Source organism: Suncus etruscus, chromosome 2 (assembly GCF_024139225.1).
Source record: "Suncus etruscus isolate mSunEtr1 chromosome 2, mSunEtr1.pri.cur, whole genome shotgun sequence".
NCBI lineage: Eukaryota > Metazoa > Chordata > Mammalia > Eulipotyphla > Soricidae > Suncus > Suncus etruscus.
In genome coordinates this window covers 139,780,958-139,798,838 of record NC_064849.1, presented here as the reverse complement: position 1 = coordinate 139,798,838, position 17,881 = coordinate 139,780,958, and the positions used below count along the sequence as shown (strand labels likewise).

At 36.6% G+C, this 17,881-nt stretch overlaps 1 protein-coding gene across 1 annotated transcript in view; it reads right to left on the bottom strand.

Moving 5' to 3' along the window:
• Positions 1–17,881, bottom strand: part of XRCC4 (X-ray repair cross complementing 4) — a 215,121-nt gene that overhangs the window by 159,503 nt on the left and 37,737 nt on the right. Inside the window, exon 3 of the mRNA XM_049766213.1 lies at positions 7,412–7,578. Within this exon, the coding sequence (XP_049622170.1) occupies positions 7,412–7,578 (167 nt within the window). The remainder of the gene's footprint in view (positions 1–7,411; positions 7,579–17,881) is intronic.

The window sequence follows — 17,881 nt, the reverse complement described above, 5'->3', positions numbered from 1 at the left end:
TAAACTTAATCTTTACTGATGTAAGTAAAGCATAGCATATCTTTTTCATTTTAGCTATTAAAAATAACTATGACTTACACCTCCTGTCTTTTGTTAAAAAATTACTATAATAGCGATCTTGGGTTCCCTGGACACTGGCTGACTCTTACTAGAGGTGGACTTGGAGTACTGAACTAATAAATAAAGCAATGACAGAGGCCAGAGGGAAAACCTAGTAGTGGTAGGGATTGGGTGGTTAGACATCTGTGGATGAACACAAGTACTGAAGATTAAACAAAAGCAAAGTAAAGCAATTATAATAAATATCTTGTATAATTATATAAAATTAGAGGAATAGGATCCTAAGTGATAATATATTGGATGGGGTGTTTTTCTTGCATGTGGTTCACCCATATTTACTCCCCAGAATCTTTATTTTATAATTAAGTTGATTTATTTAAAGAAAATGTATCACACAGTTGACATCATTGATCACATTACATTTCTTTCAGGATGACAGAAAGTGAGGTTATTGAGAAATAGAAAAAAAAAACTAAAACAATAAAATAATAATTTGGAAAAAATAGAAATAAAAGTTTTTTAGCAAGTATATTTGTGAAAATTATTATATCTACAGTAAAGCAATTATTACACTAGAAGAGGGCTTTAGTAAGGTCCCCCCCCTTTTTTTTTAAGCTAGGAGATACAAGAGTACACTAAAAAAGATGTGTGTTTGTGGCAGCTGTTGTTTGCATAGGCATAGCAAAATATAGGAGAAATGGAAAGGAAAAACCTTTGGACTATGAACAGGGAGACCAACCCATGAAGCACTCTGGCATAAGACCTACTCCAGGCTCTAGGCATACTAGGTTGTCCAACACCATAGTCATTGTCAATGGTCCCGGTAAGAGCTCTTCACCATCACAGTTGTTGCTGTCAGGTTTCTGAAGTTACGAGCCATGGTTTCTGTACAGATCCTATGTAGAAGTCCAGGTGACATGTAGCGTCTTCTAGTTTTATCCCACCGTTAAATACCAATACAGAGAATACTATGCTAAAAAGCAGTCTGTTGCTCTTTCCAAGTTGTCATGGTGTTGTAAGGACCCTCTTTGGATTAAGTCAGTGCCATGACAGTAGTAGGGTCTTCCTTGATAGCTTTTTTTATTCCTGGTGATGGTGTAGAAAACTGTGATTGTTTCCGAAGATGGTGTCCATGGTTCAAGGTCAATGTCCGATCTACTGAAGTCTCAGCCAAGTCACTAAGCCAAGTGTTCAGGGTGTCAGGCCCCACTGCAGTATAAAATTAGTGTGTTCCTTTCTCTACTAGATAAGAATCTGCTTGAATATGTAAACGTTTCCCCATTTAATGTGCCTGTGCAGAGAGAAGCCATGCCACAAGATATTAGTGGTGTATGTGGGAGCCAAGGTAACAAGCCAAACAATCCACTTAACCTATTTCTGACATGAGTTCTAAACAGAGTTATCTACTAGAATTTGGTACTAAACAGATCCTTAGGGTGGGGTGAAATTGTTGCTACATAAGAAGATATTCAATTAAGATTATGCCTACTAAACGAATACATCTAAAGAATTATTCAAAGGGGATGTATGTGTCAACTTTAAATCTTTTTAAGTAGTTGTGGGAGGGGGTAAAATCCAGAGCGCAGCTTCATTCTGTGGTTTGACTTCATGGAGTCTATGAAAAAATGGCTTCTAGTAGTCACCTATCAGGAAATATTTTCAGGTGGGGGAATTCCGAGCCACCATATCTGGTAGCAAGCAAAAGTCCACAATGAAGGGAGGTGGAGGAGAAGGGGCTGAAGAGAGTAAATCAGTAGCAGCAGAGTGTCAGTTTCCTCTCAGGCTAAAAATCTATCATCTTTTTGTTTTAGGTGCTGGTTGGCAGCTGGCTGGGGTGGGGGCATATTCTGCTTAGAGAGGAATTAAGAACTGAAAGAAAAAGGGGTTACATGGGGGGATAACATGTCTGCCTAAAAAAGGGTTTGTAAGGTGGTAAGCAAAAGGGGGAAAGAGGAATTATATATGATAGAGGGGAGAACAACATACAACATAGACATGGTATCTGTTACTAACAGGCACTAGACTGACATTGGTTTGGTAACCATACATTCATGTGTATACATCGGCTGACAAAGAATATCAATCCATGGGTTTCATTTACAGAGCTAACCCAGGTGAGATGGGACAGAACACTTAAAAGGGGGAAAAGGAAAAAGAAGGCAAAAAAAAAAAAGGGCCAGAGTGGTGCTAATGCTAGCTTAGGACAGACCACAGTTCTATCCCCCAGCATCCCATATGGTCCCCGTCACCCAAGCCAGAAGCAATTTCTGAGTGCAGAGTTAGGAGTAACCCCTGAGCATCACCGGGTGTGGCCCTAAAACCAAAATAAATAAATAAATAAAGTATAAAAGTGTTTAAATAAAGTAAAATGATAAAAACTGAACTGTAACAATAGTACAGTGAGTGAGGCATTTGCCTGCATGTGTTAACTCTAATTTTTTTATTATTTAATATATAAAATCTTTATTTAAGCACCATGATTACAAGCATTATTATAGTTGGGCTTCAGTCATAAACACTAGTTTGATCACAAGTACCATATATGATTTTCTTAGCATTGTTAATAGTGACACCAGAATAACACCAGGAGTAAGACCTGAGTACTTCTGTGTATGCCCTAAATCCCCTCTGCCCAAAATCAGAAAACATAAAAATTAAATTTGAATATATACAGAATATTCAAAATATATCAGGATAAGAAAAGAGTACATAAAACGACTTAAAGAAAAAGCAATAGTTTGGGCTGGAGAGATAGCACAGCAATAGGGTGTTTCCCTTGTATACAGCTGACCCAGAGTGGATCTTGTTTCGATTCCCAGCATCCCATGTGGTCCCCTGCCTGCCAGAAGCGATTTCTGAGGGCAGAGTCAGGAATAACCCCTGAGCACTGCTGGTGTGATTCAAAAACCAAAAAAAAAAAAAAAAAAAAAAAGGCAAGGCTAAGTGATAATTTGTGCAGAAATAAGACATAGAAGATGTAATGCTATAAAACAATAATAAATGATAAATTTATATCCAGGACAAGGTCTGACAAAAGAAAAAAATTTCTACAAAGAACTCAGATAACAAAGTATGCTAAAAAAGAATTGAAAAATGAAAGCAGCGGTAGTGAGGTTTAATAAGCCTGAAAATACTGAAGAAGATGGTGAACAGCTGTTCTTAGCCTTTCTGATGACAGAACAAGAGGAAACGGCCTTCAACTATACTGTGAAAGACTCAGATTACCAAGAGATGGAAGGAAGAATTTTCTGACTGTAATGGGTAACCAGAGGGAATGAGACTATCTCCTGAGGTCTTTAAAAATTGGCCTGAATTCATCTGTACACAATGTGCTTATGGTTTGAAGCAGAGAGATGAGGGAGAGGAGCTTTCAAGGTCTCTCTATTCTGATTACAGGAGTGTCAACCCAATTCAATCAGATGAAAACTGGCTCCCATTAGAGGTTTAATAACTATTAACTCAGAATAAAGCTGGAGAATTTCTATCTTGATATCTAAGCACAAAGGCTCATTTAGAAAGAAAAAATTTGAAATAAAATAAGAAAAACTAGAGAAATAAATATAACTAATAACCTACAGATCCACTTAAAATATTTCTAATATCACCCTTGGAAATCTGTCTAGTAGTTTCGATCTAAACTATACAAAGTTAAATTAATCCAGTATGTCACTTGTTGAAACTAAGACCATAGCTATAAAGTAAATAAAAGACAGCAAATACATACGTTTAAGTCTACACATAAAAGCTCACTCATTCTATTCCTATGTAATTTTCATTCTTCACTTAAACCTAATTGACTCATTATTGTCATTCAACATGGAAATCTTTAAAGCTGACTGGCATAACTATGACCAATATTTAAGTATCAAAATAGAAACAAAAATACTGAAAAAGGGAAAAAGAAATTTCATCAATAAGTTCAGACACATGCTATTAACACTTAAACTTTCTCCTTTCAGACATCTCTATTAAACAGATTATTTTTCAAAAAATAAAAATGGAATAGTATTATTTATCTTTGGTAATTTACATTTCTATTTTTAACATATAATACATATTATCCATATTAAAAAATTACTTAAGTGTGTGATTACTTTTGCTCATATTATATCCTATCTCATATTTATTTTAGCCTTATTAATATCTTCTAAGCAAATCTCAGAATCACAATGTAGTGTCCCATCGCAACTTAACTCCATCGTGTATACAGTCTAATGATGGACAAGAAATGAAAAGAACAGGAATAAAATACTGTTGAGAAAGGCAGAGGCTGCTTAGAAAATTCTACATATCTAATGACTTATACATTAATGATTCTCTATTTTCTAATATCTCAATTACCTATTTCAGTGTGTTTATTTCCTAATTCTAACTTTACTATGAAGACTTGAAAAGTACTACTGCTTATATAAATTGGAGCTGTACAAAACCTTTGCACGATTTCTAGTGTACAAAGGCTCTAGAAATAGAAAAGAAATACTTAAGAGTATTTCCTTAAATACTTAAGTACTCTTGGCAATATTCAAAATATTTTTGTAGCTCATTAAAATGGCCACATATTCCTCTGATAGAAAAGAAAAATCTTATCTTGGAAATAGATAAATCTAGTAATCTAACATGTGGAATATTTTTCTTTTTAACTACCTTGAAGTGGATTCTCTTTCCCTCCAATTTGGAGGATTATCACAATTTGAAGCCCTTAGAGCAGGGATCTCAAACTCAGTTTACCTGGGGGCCGCAGGAGGCAAAGTCTGGGTGATCCTTGAGTGCAAAGTCAGTAGCAAGCCTTGAACATTGGGAGGTGTGACCCAAACAACTAAAACAAAACAAAACAAAAAAGATTCCTCTAGGGAAGGGCCACAAAATGTTGTATGGAGGGCCTTTTGCAGCCCTCGGGCTGTGAGTTTGAGACCCCTGCAGGCTTAGAGCCCTTTCAGTATTATCAAAAACATTTAAAAAATAAATAAAGCAAGTGATAAAATGCAAGCCTGTGGTTTTTTCCATAATAAGATTTTAAAAAGCACTTTAGATCATTCAAAAGCAGTAGTCATGGTCAGGTATTCTATGTACTCCTAACATTTTACACAGGATGCATATTCTGCAAGTCTCAGCTTTAATCTCTGTTGCATTTTTTTCTATGACAGTGATGTTGAATATTATGGGGTAATACCTCTTTCAACCTCTGGAAAATTCTTTTTTTGTTTTGTGTTGTTTTTGGGTCACATCCGGCAATGCACAGGGGTTACTCCTGGCTCTGCATTCAGAAATTGCTCCTGGCAGGCACTGGGGACTATATGGGATGCCAGTATTGGAAGCATTGAGTGTCCTGGATCAGCTGCATGCAAGGCAGACACCCTACTACTGTGCTATCTCTTCAAAATCTCTGGAAGATTCTTACAGTAATTTGTCCAAGTACTAAGTATTCAGTCTGTATTTTTGTAACTCATGGATCAAATTTTCTATCATACCAAGAGTATTTTGTGTCCTATATACAATAGTTTATCATACCAAAGGTCTAATGTCTATAAACTGATTTACACATACATAATATAGAAAAGTACTCCCAAACTATATGTATGTCTCAAATCATACGTTTTACCAGTTATTTGATAATGATTCATCATAGCATAAATAAAACAGAAGTTAAAAAGAATTATCTATTATTTTATATAATTTTCCAATATTTGACAGTTTTGATTTGGTTTATTTACCTGTTATTAGAGAGAAATATATTCTGAGCTTATAAAAAAAAGACATTATCATAATATAAAAGATAATGTATGTAAATAAGTGTTAGATATTTAACTATATGTCCTATAATAGTTAATGAATATAAATAACTAGGTACATGATTTCTTTCACTAAATTCATCTTCACGAACATATATTTATTTTGTTTTGTTTTGGGGCCACACCCAGTGATGCTCAGGGGTTACTCCTGGCTATGCTCTCAGAAATCGTTCTTGTCCTAGGGGACCATATGGGAGGCCAGGGGATAGAACCACGGTCCAGGCTATTGCCTGCAAGGCAGATGCCTTTCTGCTCCACACCACCACTCTGTTTTGTTTTGTTTTTTGGGCCACACCCATTTCATGCTAAGGGGTTACTCCTGGGTAAGCGCTCAGAAATTGCCCCTGGCTTGGGGGACCATATGGGACGCTGGGGATCGTGGTCCTTCTTTGGCTAGAGCTTGCAAGGCAGACACTTTACCTCTAGCATCACCTCGCTGACCCCAGAAATATATATTTTTTTAAAAAATCCATTTTTAAAATTTTCTTTCATCTACAAATGTCCATAAATACAATATCAATTATAATAGTATAAAATGATCCTGACTATGATAAATCTTGAGCTGTAATAATTGAAAAACTAAGTTATTCTCCACTTCATAATTTGAAAAAATAGGAAGCAAAATCAGGGAAATCAGTCTTCCAAATAATTTGATGAATAGTCACGATTACCTCTTTTTAAAAATGCTAGTAGTAGGGCCGAAGTGATAGAACAGCACATAGGGCATTTGCCCTGCATGCAACCAGGTTCTGTCCCCCCATATCCCATATGGTCCCCCAATTCTGCCAAAAGTGATTTGAGTGCAGAAACAGGAGTAATACCTGAGAGCCGCTGAGTGTGGCCCCAAAACAAAACAAAAACAAGAAATGCTAGTAGTGTTAACTTTTATTCACGTAGAGGAAAATGACTAAAGTTACTAAAACACACATCATTAATTGCTATTCATATAAAAATCTAAAGCTGGAATCAATTGGGATAATTTATATTTTGTTTATATATTTTTTCATTCAGTATTCACTTTATAATTTGAGCTAAATTGATTAAGTATCAACATCCTGAATCTTCTTGGTCAATGTAAATGGACTTGACTTTGTTGTAAAACTGAACACACTGGTATGTATGTTAGTTGGTGTCACCCAAATACTAACAGCCTGAATGTGTCAATGTATTCTAGAAATGTGCAACAGTGAACAATCTTGGTTTATTTATACAAAATAAAGGCATAAATGATAAGACTTTATTTTCAACATATGCTAGTATAAAATCTACAAATTATTATTATTATTATTATTATTATTATTATTATTTTTTGGTTTTTGGGCCATACCCGGCATTGCTCAGGGGTTACTCCTGGCTGTCTGCTCAGAAATAGCTCCTGGCAGGCACGGGGGACCATATGGGACACCGGGATTTGAACCAACCACCTTTGGTCCTGGATCGGCTGCTTGCACGGCAAACGCCACTGTGCTATCTCTCCGGGCCCAAAATCTACAAATTATTAGGTCAATCTTGCAACAGTAAATATGTAAGGCTCTTATATTACAAGTTCATTATGTACTCACCGACTCTGAACATCATTCCAATCTCTCAGAAGCCTTTCATTTTCTTTCTGCAGGTGCTCATTTTTGGCTTGATTTTCTGCAATAGTGTCCAGGCAATCACAAATAATTTCTCTAATGACATCAGCTGGGCTTGCAACATTTTCTACGTTGAAGGAACCAAGTCTGAACTATAGTGAAAAAAAAATCATACTGATTTTGATGCAGTATCAAGCCCAATTTTAGACATGTATAATTTCCCCTGAAGGGAAAAAAATGTAAGAATCAAAAAGAATACAGAATACAAAATCTGGGTAACTTCTTACTTTCTTGCTAAATATTATTGTAAAAATCAACGTATAGCCTAAGAATATTTTTATTAGTAGTAAGTCACCTTCTTGCAAAAAAGATAACACTAATGCCACATAAGCATACTACCTAAATCTCTTTTTTGCAACCTGATTTAAACCACTCTGTTCGAAAATATGTGACAATTTTAATTCATTTCTAGTTTAGATGGTAACAAATAATCTATCCAAATATTTTGAAGAAAATAAAACTCTGGGGGATAGAGTAGTACAGTGAGTAAAGTTCTATTTCTGGAATGCTACAGGTACTCAAACCCTGTCAGGAGTGCTCTCTGAATGGAGAGCCAGGAGTAAGCCAGAGTATAGCTAGTCTTATGTGTGCTTTTCTCCACTTACTACCACCACCACCACCATCCCCAAGAAACAAACAAATAACAACAACAACAACAAAGGTAAACCTTCTGGTAGTAGTTAAGAGAATTTTAAGAAGGTGATAAAGAGTAATTAGTCTATCAAAAATTGTTTGGGTTTGGCTGAAAAACAAAAGGATAAATAGAAGGAAGGGTGGAAGACAGAAAGGGTAAAATTAATAGATTAAAATATAAAAATTAACAATATTTTATCTACTCATGAATAGGCTTCAGTTATAAACACTCTATAGAAAACTGAATATTATAAATTTACATGCATTTAAAAGAAAGTTTGGAAATCCAATTAGGTCTTTCATGTCTTGTCAATCCTTTAATTTGTTTCATTTCACCATCTCTTAAATTTCTTAATGAAAGAAAAACTAAATTAATAAAAAAAAACAACCACCATATTTCAGTAAGTACACCCAAATTTATTAATCTTATAATGCATCCTTCAATAACTAATTTTACATTGTTTACAAAAAAGAACACTTGGAAGTTCTAATTTTCATTTCATGAATTTAAACTATTTTAGATGATTTGTCATACCAAATTAATTTTTATATACAATTTATGATTAAATGTTCAAAAACATTTCCTATAATAAAGCATACATTCTGGGCTGGTGATAGAGTACAGTGGATAAAAAAAAGGCAACTGCTTGCATACAGCTTACCCTGGTTTAATCCTGATATCCCATTTGGTCCCCTAGTCACTGCCTGAAATAATTTTTGAGTGCAGCAGCAGGAATAACCCTTGAACACCACTAGGTATAATACATTCATTCAAGAAGCATATGTTTTGTTTTTGTTTTGGTCTTTGGACCACACCTGGTGAAGCTGGGGGGTGGGGATTACTCCTGGCTTTGTGCTCAGAAATAGCTCTTGGCTCGGGGACCATATGGGACGCCGGGGATTGAACCAAGATCCATCTTGGATTGGCTGCATGCAAAGCAAATGCCCTACTGCTGTGCTATTATTGCTCCAGCCCCAAGAAGCATGTGTTTTAATAAAGTTTTACTAATATAAAATATAGCTATTGAAATTCAGAATATATCAGTTGAAAGTCAATTTTACCATGTACTTTTTGAAGTTTTATTTACTTTGAGATCAGTGGAAATAGACTCACATGCAAAAAAAATAGGTTATCTGTATATATTATAGTTTGGGATGCATACAAGAAAATAAAGTTTATTTTATATTTAGACAACAGATTATACTATCAGTTAAACATAATTCTTCAAAGTGATTTTGTTTTGTTTCAGTTCACAATTGTCAAGCAGTGTTGGCAAAGTGAGAATCTTCAGGAAGGAAAGAGTTTTTCATCACTAGAAAGTTTTACAATAGAAATAAGGAATTTGAGGCTGGAGTGGTGGCACAAATGGTGCCACATTTGCCTTTCGTGAGCTAACCTAAGACAGACCATGGTTCGATCCCCAGGCTTCCCAGATGGTCCCCCAAACCAGGAGCGATTCCTTAGCACATAGCCAGGAGTAACCCCTGAGCATTACCGGTGTGGCCCAAAAACCAAAAAAAGGGGAATTTGTGGCATACTTTGATTCTGCATAATAAGTTAAATACATATGCAGAAGTAGAAAACAATCTAGCCCCTCCTCTTCTATCAATGATGACAAGGAAGGAATCAATTCTCTATCACATATTTGTGAGCTTATTGTTCAATAGATTATCACTGAGCTACTTTAAAACATCATTTAAGTGTTTTTATTAAAGATAACAAAAGAAAATTATTAAATATTTGCTTGGCTCCTCAATACAGAATAAGCCTAAAATATAATTCTTAAGAGGTGTTACTATTGCTAAGTTTCTGTTTCCTAATAATTTTCATTAGTTTGGAGCTCTTTGAACAGGTGAACATTTATTATTTTTAAAGTAAGAAAGTAAACCAGCAGAGCACAGAAACTCAATCCTAGAAAATATATTATTTAAAATATTTAGATTAGATTTAGAACAATTGCACTTTTTTTACATATAGTTTAGAGTCAAGGTAGGAAGTACTTTCACTACTGATGCTCTAGCTTCTTCACACCTTAACAAAAGTTTAAGAGACTATGTTTCCATCAAAACTGAACGTGGATAAGGATTTACTATCAAGCTTAATGATAGAAGAATATAAAATACTTCATTCTACCTCTAAGATCAGACCTAACCATTTACTGCCATTCACACCACTTTTAACAACCAGCAAATTCACACAAAACCATACTATATGGCTGGGCTGATGTTTAAATATATTACTTTAGCTTTTCTTTGGCATGAGTGTATTATAAGCACAGCTGCTCCTTATTTATTAATTGTGTCATTTAAAAGCAAGCTATAGAGGCCGGAGTGATAGTGCAGTGGTGGGGTGTTTACCTTGCACCTGACCAACCTGGTACAGACCTGGGTTTGATTCCCAGCATCCCACATGGTCCCCCAAGCCTGACAGGAGAGAATTCTTAGCACACACCCTAAGCGCTGCTCGGTGTGGCCCCACAATACCATATTAAATAAATAAATGTTTAAAATAAATAAATAAAACATTATAGTATAAAGGCAGAGCTAAATGCTAGACCAGATATAAAAACTAAAATACAAATTAAGGACATTCTGAAAGGATGTTTCCTTTGTTAGAAAAATAACATTTAGAAAACATCAGAAAATTGTTACTTTCATGTGTTACTTTTCTTTTTTTTTTTTTTCATTTTTGGGTCACACCCTGCAGAGCTCAGGAGTTAATCCTGGCTCTTCGCTCAGAAATTGTTCCTGGCAGACATGGGACCATATGGGATGCTGGGATTCGAAACACTGTCCGTCCTGGATCCGCTGCATGCAAGGCAAACACCCTACCATTGTGCTATCACTCCAGCCCTAAACTTTCTATTATTTTAATACTTTATGAAAATATTCAAGTCTTTATGTATGCATACATCCAGAATTACAAATGATAGCAACTACAGAAGAAATAAAAAATTTAACACCTTTTCTTAAAGACTTAGAAATTTCAAGAAAAGGACTACAATACTACTATAAAGAGTAGAGTATATAGACTATACTATATAGACTGTAATATTAAAATAAATAGTAATATTTACAAATCTACAATATTAATAGACTAATTTTAGAATAATCAATGCAAACTATAAAATAAGACTATGATTTTCATATTTTTGTTTGGTTTAAACCACTAAAATCAATACCAGGAGAACTTGTTCCTACCAATGCTCATAATCCAATTCAGGGCTCTTACATACAAAGTATATACTCTAAATCTAAAGTTCAAAATTTTCATATTTTAGGAACAGAGTGATAGCATAGCAATAGGTTGTTTGCCTTGCATGCAGCCAACCCTGACAGACCTCACTTTGATTCCCAGCAACCCATATGGTCCCCCAGAGCCTGCCAGGGACAATTTCTGAGCACAGAGCCAGGAGTCACCCCTGAGCACATCCAAGAGTGGCCCAAAACCCAAAAATTAGTAATTTTTGTGTTTTAAAACCTAAATTGTTTAAAACAACCAGAGGAAAATAGCTAAAATGTCACAGAACTAAAACCACCACTTTTAATTCTTCATGAAGTACCACATGTTTTACGGTAACTATATAAACAAGCCATGTTACATTAAGTAGCACTTTGCTATTAGTAAATATTAAAACAAGATATCAACTTTCTGTGAGGTTCAAAAAAAAAAGAAAAAAGAATTAACTGTTATGCATATTATAGTCCCATTTATCTGACCTGTTTCTTTTTTTACTTTTTTCGTTTTATGTTTTTTTTGTTTTGTTTGGGGGCCCCACCCGGCGGTGCTCAGAGTTTCCTCCTGGCTATCTGCTCAGAAATAGCTCCTGGCAGGCACGGGGGACCATATGGGACTCCGGGATTCGAACCAACCACCTTAGGTCCTGGATTGGCTGCTTGCAAGGCAAACGCCACTGTGCTATCTCTCCGGCCCCTATGACCTGTTTTTTTATGATGCAATATAAACTCAAATAAAAACATTGCCAAAGACACTTAAATAAGAACATTGCCAGACATGTCCAAGTGGTATAGTAATTAGTGTATTTTGGTAACACAGTAACGACAACTCATTAGATGAATTGCAAAGATTCCTATCTTAGGAGAATCATTCCTCAGAAAGGAAAGTGGAGAATCTATAGCAAATACTTTGGCATTCTGAAGCTAAAATATGCCATTGATATATACAATTATGAGTAATACATATAATTAAAATTATGCTTATTAATTATAATGCTTTATTTAATTTTTAAAGTGAGTAAGTAAAGCTCTACAAATTTAGATAAGCTTCCACATGTTTATGCTTTAGAAACTCCAATTTTGCCTCCCACATATTGCTAATTGGATCAATACTCAAACCAAAATTAATTATTTAAAAATTTAGTATAGAAAAGATCATCTAGCAGTGACCTGACCTAAAGTCTTCCTAAAGGGCCCGGAGAGATAGCACAGTGGCGTTTGCCTTGCAAGCAGCCAATCCAGGACCAAAGGTGGTTGGTTCGAATCCCAGTGTCCCACATGGTCCCCCATGCCTGCAAGGAGCTATTTCTTAGCAAACAGCCAGGAGTAACTCCTGAGCAGCGCTGGGTGTGGCCCAAAAACCAAAAAATAAAAAATAAAGTCTTCCTAAAAGGAATATTTTCATTAACTGACATCAACTGATATATTTTGAATTCTATTTGAAATACTAAGTGGTATGTGTGTTTCCATTTTCACCGCACCTGTTATTCAGGGGTTACTCTTAGCTTTAGGTTCAAAGTTCATTCCTGGAAAGGCTCAAGGAAACATATCTGATGATATCAAACCCTAGTTGACTGTATACTAGCCCATTGCACTGTGGCTCTGATCTCTGTAAGTGGTGATTTTAAGCACAGAGAAGACAGTTCCTATGAGGTTAGGTTACTTCCCTAAACTGCAAAGTTAATGGGACAGTTCACTGTCTATTAGTTTAATTAAAAACTGGGCACAAATGACAAAGAGACCTAGTGGAATGGGTATGCTATTTTTTTTTGTAAATCATATAAAAATATACTACTATATAACTTTATTATCCCTATAATAAAAATTCAACAACCATTTTCAAGGTATTTTTCACCAAATACTAGTATATGTTTGAAAGGTATAAAAAAAAATAAAGTAGGGGCCGGGAAGGTGGCGCTACAGGTTAGGTGTCTGCCTTGCAATCGGATGAACCGCGGTTCGATCCCCCATATGGTCCCCCCAAGCCAGGGGTGATTTCTGAGCGCATAGCCAGGAGTAACCCCTGAGCTTCAAACGGGTGTGGCCCAAAAAAATAAATAAATAAAGTAACATACACAGCAAAAAAAAAAATCAAAGAGAAGTAGCTGTTACAAAGTGAGGAAGGCATCATTTTAAAGCATTATTTGATCAGAAATGCATCTCAGTAGAGCACTTGCCATGCATGTGAAACCCTGTATTCAATCCATGAATGAAAAAAATTATTTAATTAAGAAATAAGAAAATGTGATTATTAATACAAAACTCAATATTTTTCACTAAGATACTTTTCATTCAAGATAAGTACATTTCAGGGTCACATTAGTAAACATAAAGTATGAATTAAAGCATAAATTTGAATCTAACCATAATCAGATTCTCAATATCAAAACTAGCAATAACTAGCATGATAGCTACCTTTGTATCAACTTGACTAGGATACCAGGTACCCCAAAAGTGGGTTCTTTCCGGTTTCTCTGTGGGTTGTTTATGGATGAGGTTAGCATTTGAATTGTTCAATGGACTAAAGTGAATGCCCTCCTCAAAATAAATGGTTATCATTTATCTGCTGTTGATCAGAAGAGGAAAGAGAGGAAAACTGAATTATCAACCTAACAATTTGAGGTGGTACAGAAATGTTTGCCTGTATTCAGTGTTCTTGGTTCTTAGTTCTGAGAACTGAACTGAAATTTAAGTTCTTGATTCTCAAGATTCTTGAAATAGTCCTACAGGAATTCCCCAGTCTCTATTTTCCAATAGCAGATAGTAGAACTGAACTTGTTCAGCTCCTATAACTGTTTTAATATTATCTTTATTTAAGCACCTTGATTACAAACATGATTGCAGTTAGTTTCAGTCATAAAAAGAAACCCCCTTCACCAGTGCAACATTCCCATCATCAATATCTCCAATCTCCGTCCTCCCCCTCCCCGCCTATATTTGATAGAGGCATTCTACTTCTCTCTCTCATTGACATTGTCACCATAGTTGTCAGGAGAGGGAAGGAGAGGAGAGGAGAGGAGAGGAGAGGAGAGGAGAGGAGAGGAGAGGAGAGGAGAGCAGAGGAGAGGAGAGGAGAGGAGAGGGGAGGGGAGGGGAGGGGAGGGGAGGGGAGGAGAGGGGAGGGGAGGGGAGGGGAGGAGAGCGGAGGGGAGGGGAGGGGAGGAGAGGAGAGGGGAGGGAAGCGGAGGGGAGGAGAGCGGAGGGGAGGAGAGGGGAGGGAAGCGGAGGGGAAGGGAGAATGGGTGGGGAGGGGAGGGGAGCGGAGGGGAGGAGACAGGAGGGGAGGGGAGGAGAGGGGAGGGAAGCGGAGGGGAAGGGAGAATGGGTGGGGAGGGGAGGGGAGCGGAGGGGAGGAGACAGGAGGGGAGGGGAGGAGAGGGGAGGAGACGGGAGGAGAGGAGAGGAGAGGGGAAGGGAAGAGAGGGAGAAGGTGAGGGAGAGGAGAGGAGAGGAAAAGGGAGGGAGAGGAGAGGAGCAGAGAAGAGAGGAAGAGGGTGATAGAGCAGAGGAGAGGAGCAGAGAAGAGAGGGAGAGGAGAGGAGAAGAGAGGAGGAGGAGGAGGACAAGGAGAAGGGGAGGAGAGGAGAAGAGGAGAGGAAAGGAGGAGGGGAGAATATAGGAGGAGGGGAGAGGAGATGAGTAGGAGAGAGGAGGGGAGAGGAAAGGAGAGAAGAGGAGAAGAGGAGGGAAGGGAGGGCAGGAGAAGAGGGTAAGGAAGAGAGAACAAGGGAGGGAAGGAGAAAAACAGAGAAAAGAAGGGGAAGCAGAAGGGAGAAGGAGAGGAGAATATAAAGAAGAGAGGAGAGGAAGAGAGAAGAAGAGGGGAGTGGACAAGGAGGGGAAGGAAAGGGAGGGGGAAACGGGAGGAGGGGAGAGGGAGATGAAGGGAGAAGGAGGGGGAAAGGAGAAGAGAGGAAAGAAGGGAAGGGAAGGGAAGGAAAAGTGAAGGAAGAGGAGGGTGGAAGATGAGGGAAGAGATGGAAAGGAGGGGGGAAAGGGGAAGGGTGGGAGGGGAGAGGAATGGAAGGAAGAGAGTGAGGGCAGGAAAGGAGGGGACAGGAGGGAAGAAGAGGGAATAATATATAAAAGTAATTCAGTTTATGTTTAATTTTAGTTTAGTTATTTAGTTTACTTATAAATAATTTAGACTCAAGTTGCAATTTTTCTAGCAATTTTAGGCTTACCCAATTTAACAAAAATGTCTTATCAGGCATAAAAAATTTCGATAAAAAGAGAAATAATTTATTGTTACATCAAATGTTAAACTATGTGCCAAAGATGTATAGTTACAATAGATTTTCAGTCTATTCAGTCTTTTCAAAAAAAAAAACTAGTAAAATTAAGATGAATGAAGCAAGCTCAAGATACAAAGTTCCTATTTCATGAACATGAAAATGCTATCAAATAATTGAGATTTAATATCACCAGAAGGTTCTAAGTACACTTCCACAACTAAGCATATCTTCTCTATTCAGTTAAAAACTAAGTCTCTAATAAAAGTCAAACAATTTTGTAAGAATGAAAAAATAGTAATACAAATATCAAAAAAGTTACTTCAGGCAGTCGCCATGTTCGAACTGATCCAGGTCCATGACTCATTCTTTTCTCTAAAGAGATGCAAGTGTATGGCTACATTGGCCCATGCAGCAGAAAGCTGGCCATGTCAGGAGGACAGGGTAGGCAAAGCCCCTGCCATGACAAAGCCATGCCTGCTGCCTCCATCACCTTCAATCACCAAAATGGCCCTGCTTCATCACTAACCCTCTATGATTCTCTTTGGAGACAGCAATCTGATGACCATTCAAGTATGCCTATTTCTAGGCTGATATCACTAGGGCTTTTCAAAAGTGAGTATGGGCACCCTCTCCACATATCTTCCTTCTTCCAGGAAGCCTGGTAGCTGAGAAAATTGTAGAATTAGTAATAGTGCTCTGAATTTCTGGACAACTTCATTTGTTTGATGTTGTCAACTCTAAAGAAACATCCCAGTTTAATACAATGGACAGCTAACAAGAGTATACTAAACCTTCTGCTATTGGATTAATACTTCATTGGAGATACAATATTTTTCACAGATGTGCTTGCTCCTTTTCCTTCTCCCTTTTTTTTCTTCCCTTCCATTTTATTTTTTTAATAACTTTGCTTCTATTTATCTGGAAACAAATGTATCACTATCAACTATGTCAATTATGTGATTTTTTCTTTAAATAAATTCAAAATACAGATAAATACGGAAAAATTACTTCAGAAATCTTTTCAATCATTATGGTAGAAATAAAAGTTAATAAAATAATTACACTCCTGTTGGCATGTAATCATTTAGTCTTTTGAAATCTTTCTGTTTATTACAGTCATTGTCTGGTTTCCACAGTAATAAACACACTGCCTGTTTATTTTAAATATTCCATTTTGAAAAGAATTTTTTTTTCACAAAGTCATACCACACAAAAAGACCCCATGCCAAAAGAACACAGGAGACCAAATGTGTAAAAGACAAGATCCAATATCCAGTCTTTAGATTTAGATTTAAAAAAATATCAACTTCCAGCTGTTCTAACTTAATAGTATGATGGCCCAGATTGGCCCACTCTTGTCTCCTCAGGGAGACAAGAATTCTATGACATAATGTGTCCCTTTTGTTCATTTTATGTTAGTAAGCGCAGCACTCGCTTTGTATTTCATATTTTGCTTGTCAACTTTCAATTCCCACTAATAAAAACAAAAAGTACTTAAACTTTAGATAAGAATGAAAATATTTTAAATCATGAAATGTAGACATATTAATCACTAACATAACAAATCTAACTTTGAAGTTTTTCTTAGATAAATATTTTCAAGGAGATATTTGTTGTTCAACCAGCATATATTCTAAATAAATTTTCTATGAACCAAGTAAAAATAATTATAAAAATCACCAAAAGTTTAGAAAGGAAATAAACTATTTAAAAGCTTAATATACAAAAACTTTTAAAAAATCTATAATTTATAAATCTATAATTTTTGGGGGGGTTGGATCATACCCAGCAATGTTCAGGGTTACTCCTGGGTCTGTGCTCAGAAATCGCTCCTGGCAGGTTCAGAACTATATGGGAAGCTGGGGATTGAACCAGGGTCCATCCCGGTCATCTTTGTGCAAGGCAAATGCCCTACCACTGTGCTACTGCTCCAGCTCCAAAATCTGTAATATTTCTTTAACAAAGAAAATGTACCAAAGAGATAGTATAAGAGTTCATGTCTTACAAGAGGCTAACCCCAGTTTGATCCCTGGCACTGCATTCCCTAGGTGCAATCCATACCTCCATACCTAAGCATAGTTTAGTTATGTCTACCCAAAACCCCATTCCCTAAAATAGCAGAAAGCATAAAATAAATGGAAAGTGAGAACATGGCATATATTTCAAAAATTATATTTAGCAAATTTTAACACTAAAATTAATGCAATAGACCAGATCCCCCAAGATTAGTCCCATTGGATTCATCAATTTTGGTCCTCTGATGCTGAATCAAAATGAGCAGGCACTCTCT